Source organism: Pelodiscus sinensis, chromosome 17 (assembly GCF_049634645.1).
Source record: "Pelodiscus sinensis isolate JC-2024 chromosome 17, ASM4963464v1, whole genome shotgun sequence".
NCBI classification, from domain to species: domain Eukaryota; kingdom Metazoa; phylum Chordata; order Testudines; family Trionychidae; genus Pelodiscus; species Pelodiscus sinensis.
The window spans coordinates 16,558,688-16,565,915 of record NC_134727.1 but is presented as its reverse complement, the minus strand read 5'-3'; the positions used below and the strand labels follow the sequence as shown (position 1 = coordinate 16,565,915).

Here is a 7,228-nt window from a genome sequence, read left to right as displayed (position 1 = left end):
GGAGGGGCCAAGCAGGGAAGCTGCCATGTAGAAGGACTGAGGCTGTAGCAGCAAGACCTGTTCATCTCCCTCTCTACATACATAACATAGAACCCTTTCCCAGCACTAACCCTGACTCCTTGGGGTCCTGTGCATGGCCTCTCCAAGCCCCTGCCTTGCAGACAGATCCAATGCACAGTTGGGAGGAGCTGGCAGCTCAGGTTCCCTGGGTAGAGGGAGGGATACTCAGTCTGAGATGGGTTTTCAGTCTTTCTTGAACCATGCTGCATGAATCATGCTCTGTGAACCATAAAGAACTAACACCATGGAGCCAGCCCTTTCCCATATGGGACTGTCCAATGTAATCTAGAGACAGCTGGGGTCATTAATACATTGATGCCAATAAAGGGGATTCTACTTGAAATAAATCAGTCCTGTGGTCTTACTAACTGTGCAGAGGCTAGATAACTGTTTCAAAGCACGTACTCAAGTATCCAACCAGTGTTCAGCATTGAAAACCCTGTAGGCCCAGTCCCAGCATGCACAGGCATTTGGCTCAGGCCCCTCCAGGGGGAGGCAGGGCTGAGCCAGACTTCAATGAGCAGCATTGGGCCCTGTGAGTGAGGGAGGAAGACTTGCTGTGCCCACGAGAAAGTTTGGTGTGAGTGCCACTCCAGCTGAGAGCCATTTGTGAGGGGAAGGTCTCCTGGCCTAGTCTCATCCACCAGCCCCATGCCCACAAGGAGTTAAGTCTGCTCTGATGAATGGCAGGTCCTGTTGTAACAGAGCTGGAAATTGACCAACAACATCCCTTAAGGAGTCGGGGTTGAGGAATAGTTATGGGGGGGACAAGAAGAGAACATGGGCTCCCCCTTGAGGAATAACCGGCCCTGCCCTGGAGCTTGTGTGCTGGAGAAGTAAATGCTAAGGAACCATGTTGGTTTGGCTGAGGAGCAGTGCCTGCAGCTCGGGGTGTGGAACGCACCGTATTGTCATCCTCCAGTGCCATTTCTGAGCTACAGAGCAGAGCAAGTAACCCAGCCCCCGCCAACTGCAGCTCCAGCAGGGCCACAGTGCTGGGGGCATTGCCTCACTTCCGACCTTCCCTGCTAAAGCTCCCAAGCTGTTTGGGTCAATGTTTGTGCCCAGAAGGTCTGAACTGGCTCTGAGGGGAAAGCCACTGAGGTGAGGTAGTGGCCTTCACTCTTTCCTGTGGGGAAAATACTTTCCTCAGTAGAAATGGAGCCAACGGAGCACTGTGGCACTGGTGAAGCCTCACTGCCTCAGTTTCCCCAAGTGTACAGTGGGTACTGCAGTGCTGACATGAGGCTGAGTTGGTCAGTGTACGTGAAGGGTGGTGGCGATGCTGAATGTTAGCCAGCTCAGCACAGGCTCACCGCTAAGCTAGTCCCAGCCTGGTTTTGTCTGTTTTCACATGTCCTCTCCCTGAGCCAAAGGAGACCCTGCACTCTGAGGGGGCAGTAGCTGGATTTGGTGCTGTGGCTGCAGCAATGGGCATTGCATGGGCTAGCAAAGGTGAGACAGACTCTGATCAGCTGGGGTTGGAGGAGGGATTGACAGTCCCACTGTGCCAAGGGGCAGTCTTGGTCTAGTGCACAAAGGCCGGCTAGGAACCAGTCCCTTGCCAATACTGCCTGGCTGTGTTCCTGAACTAGGCTTGTCTGTGCCCACGTCCTGCCCCCAGCGATCTCTGACCCCATCCCAAGACCTCGCCTGCTCTGCTCCTGCAGGCTAGTATGCTCCATGCCTGGGTGGACATGGCAGCCTTCTCCACAGGACACTGTCCCTCCCCCGTGGCTGATTTCTATGGTGGACTCCAATTTGTTATCGCCAGCTGCCCTTGGAAGCCCTCAGGCCCTTGGCAGCCAACCAGGCTTCCTGCTCCAACCCGGACCCTGCTATCAGGTTACTTGCTGGTCACGGCTCGGCCAGTGTGGCACTGAGATAAGGCATGTTCCTTACCACGGGGTTTAGCTTCAGCAGCCACGCCAGCTCCGTAGTGATCAGCTGCTTACACCAGGGTCTGTGCTCTCACATCAGGATCTGATGAGGCCAGAGATTCACAGATTGGCTGGAGTGAGCTGAGCTCAGGGCCCACTGTACTCACCATCCGGTACAACTGCCCCCCAGCTGCAGAGTTTGCTTGGCCACAGACTGGATCTCCTGTCCTGGCACCCGTGGGAGCTGTAGGTGGCCCCATCCTAGCTATAGAGAGAGGAGCTGCCTCTCCTGGCCTCTTTGCCTGAGGTGGTTCAGGACCTGCCCATGAGCATTGCCTCCTTTCAAGTCATGCTTCCTGGCTGGGAGAGGGGTGGCCCCTTGGACTTGGGGACTGTTAGCCTGAATGGGTGTGCAACAATGCGAGTGCCTGGATGTGAGCCCCAAGGCGAGTGGCTGCTAAGCAAAGGGGGCTGGCTGGTGATAGGTGGAGGCGGCGGCCCATGCAGCTGAAGCACTGTCTTGAGCCTAGGGAGCAGAAGCAGCAAGGGCCATGCACAGCTCCCAAGCCTTGCAGAAGCGAGATCCTGGACGGCAGCCACCTGCTCCCATTCTCCGGCTGGAGGAGCTAACTTGGGGTGCGGGCATTGCAGAATGGCTGGCCCTGTAGGGCCCTGAGCTGCCATGGCCTATGGTGCATCCCAAAGAGGAGGGCCCTGTGGCAGCTGCTTGTGGTCATGCTGGAGGCTGCGCAAAGAGGCAAACCATCTCTAAGCAGCTGCCTCCTGCTTGCTTCAGATCCCACCACCACTGCACACACAGTGCTTCTGTCTCCTTGCGGGAGAGGCGTGTTGGGCACGGGCTGGGGCCCTTGCCAAATGGATCCAGCAAGAGGAGGCAGCTGGTTAGATGAGAGTTGGTGTCCATGCACAGAGGCTGAGGGGTTGGTGCTGCCAGCAAGGAGCAAGGGCGAGCGGTTCCTCTTCTCCTCAAAAGATGCAGGTGCAGCCCACAGCGATGGTTTCCATGACCATCTTGTACTCCTTGTGGCACCTCTTCTTCTTCCTGCGGGGCTTGGCTCCTGAGCCCTGTGGGGTGTGGCACAGGAGCCGGCGGACGGGCAGCTTGCTGTAGATGGGGATGCTCACAATGCTGCGGTCCTCCTGCATGGTGAAGGGGTTGATGCAGCCAGTGCAGAGGCACTGCGCCTCGGGGATGTCTGCTGGGATCCGTGTGGCATCGTGGTTGATCCTAGAGAAGAGAGAGTGTGAGGCTGATGCAGCCTGTAGGGAATGCAGGGACTGGGGCGCTGGTGCACCAGTCACCTGCCTTGGGCAAGTGTGTGTTTGTGGCAATGCCTGCTTGGGGCATAGAGCACAGTGCCTGCACACAGGGAAAGGGGGCAGTACGTGCACAATAACGCACGCATGGGGAAGTGAGCCTGCAAGTGGGCTCAGTCTGTGCAGGGGGGTGCCCATTAATGGGCCTGGATAGGGCAATGCCTGCATCTGGGGCACTGGGCACATGCACAGGGATGTAACTTGCTCACCCAATGGATCAGGGTCTACAGGGCTTCCCCACATGGAGCTCACAGCTGAGCGTTGGGGGGGGGGGGGTTCCCTTCACAGCAGAGCCCTGCCCTGCTCCCTTGCAGTGCCAGTGCCTGGGGCGCTTTGCCCTGCAGTCTCACCTGTAGGCCCATGGAGAGAGGCTCCTCTTATTGGACCTCCAGAGTCTCAGGTTGACCTGGCACATGCTGTCGGCTGGCTCCGAGTTGTTCCACAGCTGGCTCACCATCTCCTGGATGCTCTGCTCGTAATCCTCCAGCAGAATGTAAGGGCTGTCCACGGAGATCCTGGAGTCCCCCTTGAGCATAGGGTCAGGGACAGCTGCCTGTGCCTCTGGCAGCTGGAGCTCATCCCTAGCTGGTCCTTTCCTCTTTTCTTTCGCTCCCTTGCTTTGATCCTTGGGTTTGGTGGCTGAGTCAGCCCATGGACAGGAGATGACAAGCACACAGAAGAGAAGCTGAGAAGGAAGCCAGGACAGGGTGTGACTCTCCAGGCACTGTCCAGCATCAGGAACACTTCCTCCCAGAGCCCAGGGAGGTTATGCTGAAACAGAACAATGTTCTGTCCTAGGAATCATCGACCCTGCCAGGACTGGAACGTCCCAGAGGGTTGTGAGGGAGGAGAGGCGGTATGGGGGTCTGGTGGTAAAAAACGGCTAAGGCAGCAGGACTCCCGTTTTCCACTCCGGAGTGGTGACCATGGGTAAGACACTCAGCCTCTGTGCTTCCATAAAGTGGGTCTAAAGAGACGGGCTCTGCTTTGGACCTGGCTTTCAGCCTGGCAGGTGGAGGGGGTTCCAGCAATGCAAACTATCACTGATCATGTCTGTGGGCACAATGCCCTGTGAAATCTAAGTTCCTGGAGAGGGCGTTTCCTGTAGGCACCACCTGCAAGGTTGCAGCCCTAGGTGCCCATTATGCTGGCTGGGTACAGGGGGCAGCTGACTTGTTCCAGCCTTGCTCCTAGGTCCCAGCAGCTGACAACATTTCCAACTTACTAGTGGGGAGAGCCCCACAATGGTTCCTAAACTAGGCAGGCTGACTAGCAGCACACTGTGAGCACCTGGGCATTGAAATGATGTAGCGGGAGGCCTTTTGCAGAAAGGACAAACTCCCTGAGCTGCACAGGTAGGTTAGTTCCTGTGTCGGGTCGGTTTATTGATGTTATAGAAAGGGCTTCTCACAGGTTCACCCCTTAAGGCCAAAGAGCTTTGTCCTGTTTATTTTCTTGACCCCTGTCTGCCGGGCTGGCATGGCAGAGCCTGGAGGAGGAAAGGATTATAGAGTAACAGAGGCCAGTCTTGCTTCACTGGGTGAAGTGCGCCCACCCTGGACTGTCAGTGCTGAGTGCACAGCTGTGCCAGAGGCAGATCAGGACACAGGGATGCGTGTTGCACATCTGCAGTCCCCCACTTACATCTCTAGTGGGCCCTTTGTCGTCATTATCAATGGGGCGAGGGGTTCTAAGTCTGATAACCGCAGGCGGGCAGGCCAACAGCAGGAAACTAGATCAACTCAGCTAGGTGGCTCAAGAGCATGAAGGATCCCCACCTTTGAGCAACATAGTGAAGCCGACATAAGTCCCAGTAAGCCAGTGCTAGGTGGATGGAAGAGTTCTTGTGTCAACCGAGCTACCGCCTGGGGGAGGTGGGTTTGCTGCCGTGATGGAGAACCCCTCCCATTGCTGTAGGACTTGTCTACTCTGAAGTGCTGTGCTGCTGCAGTGTTCTGTGTAGGCTTCGCCTGGGATACTCCGCCCCTCCAGAGCAAATCCTGACAGGGACAGCAGTACCCCAGCCCCAGGGGAGGCTGCCTGAGCACAGTCTCTCTCAGGCAGATAAAAGGAGCTGTGTTCAGCTTTCTGTCTTCATTATCAGGCCCTCAGCCCCAGGCCATGTTTGTTGTGTATGGAGGTGATGGCCATGCTAGGAGAAAGTCTATTGTTTCCCCTTGACTAAAATGCCCTTCCCCTCCCTGGATTACAGCTGTGCATTGCTAGGTGGTCTGTTTGTTTGCACCGTACCCCAGACATGACTGCATTGCCGTAGGGAACTTGCATATGTGCAGGGCTTGCAGACTGTTTGAGCTGAAAAGTGCATTAGAGCAGAAACACTGAATAATATAATCGCTAGTCAAACTCTTCCCCGTAACCTCTTGGTGTGCATCCCCCCAGCACGCCATTCCTTGCTTGTTCCTTGTGGCAGCAGGGGGCTGCCAGAGTCCCTGAGCCCTCAGGCCCTGGGCTACCAAGGCACCCACCCTGCGCCATTCTCTTGGCACAGTTCATAACCTGAGTTCTCTCTCCTCTGCCTGTTGTGAGCCAGTGCTTTGCCCTTTCCACATTCACCTCTGCTCCCTCTCTCCTGTGTCCAGCCCAGGGTTCTTTGGCAATGCCTCTCCCACTTCTCCCTTCAGCCCCATCCATAAAAGGCAGGCTAAGCTTCCCAACAGTAAACAAAGTCCCTGTTTCTATATGTCGTTCCCAGTTACAACAGGATACAAGAATCTTCTTCATTCCCTGTCCTAAACAATTGGGGTGTGGCATTGTGCCTAGTTAAACAGCTGCCATGTCCACTCCCAGAGGTGGCTGCATTTCATTGCTGGGTGACATGATTCCATGTAACATAGCTTGCAGAGTGCTAGGGATGCTTGGGGTTGAAAGGAGTTCTCAATGCAAGACATTCCCTAGGCAGGAGCTATCGAGATAGCCCCTTTGCACTGGAATCTCTGCAGCCCACAGGCTCTGTGTCTGTTTTGTCCCAGACATGGGGAGCAATAACTCATTCAGGCGGAGTGCCTGTTTCCAAAGCAAACAAACCCAACCAGCCCAAACTAAACAGAGAATAAATAAAGCACCAAATGTAGAGAAAGCAGCCCAGGCACCTACCAGGGATGTAGTCCAGTCCATGACAGAGGGCAACGCGGAGACTCCTCGCCACAGTGTGACGGGAACAGGATGAGCCAGGCGATTTAAAAAGCAAAGCACCAGCCCCTAATCTCTGCAGCGCCTGGGGGTGGGTCTGGCAGCACAATGAGCTTTCCCCAGGTGCCAGCCTGGGTGTTGACAGAAGGGACAATGCCTGGTGTTGTCTGGTGCTGCGGGCGGAACATGGGTGCCCCATGGCCCACGTGCTCCTTGATGACAGCGCTAGCTCACAGGCTGTGTTTGCTTAAATACCTGCAGCCCCAGCAGCAGGGCTGGCTGAAGGCAAACTTCCCTGGGGTGCCTTTGGAAAGGAGAGATTGTGCCATGCAGATGGGCTGTGGCGTGTTTCAGGCAGGCTTGTAGGGCAGGGGCTGGAACACGGGACTGGGAGCAGGGACCTTGAGTTCTAGTCCTGGCTTTGAATGCTGCCGTCATGGCCCTTCCCCAGACGTGGAGGCTCCTTTCTAGGCTGAGGGTTTGAATTCGGCTGAGGAGCAGTTAGTAGAAGGTCTTATCTGTGTGGTGGCCTGTGTGAGACACGGGGGTGGCAGTCTGGTGCCTGGCAAGCTGCATTGAATGTCATAAAGGGAGAAGCCTGGAGAGATGGCTCCTGGTGCATGGCATGGCTCAGGAGCTTAGCTGGCCTGCTGCTTTCCTCCGCTAATGAGCTGAGAGCCTAGAGTAGCCCATGTCCTTGCCTAGGAGTAGGGTGCCTCCTGCCATGGCCGAAGAAGGGCGCTGAGTGGTGACTCCAGCCATGTCAGCTCAGGTCAGGAGCTGAGGCAGGAAAGTGGAAA

General features: G+C 55.9%; 1 protein-coding gene across 1 annotated transcript; it reads right to left on the bottom strand.

Moving 5' to 3' along the window:
• Positions 1 to 580: 580 nt before the first annotated feature.
• On the bottom strand, positions 581 to 6,507 carry IL17B (interleukin 17B). The gene is made up of 3 exons (XM_075900224.1): positions 6,393 to 6,507; positions 3,629 to 3,963; positions 581 to 3,189 (listed from the first exon to the last, which is right to left on the bottom strand). Exons 1-3 carry the CDS (start codon positions 6,411 to 6,413, stop codon positions 2,928 to 2,930), a joined length of 618 nt encoding a protein of 205 aa, XP_075756339.1. The 5' UTR covers positions 6,414 to 6,507; the 3' UTR covers positions 581 to 2,927.
• Between the last annotated feature and the right edge of the window lie 721 nt (positions 6,508 to 7,228).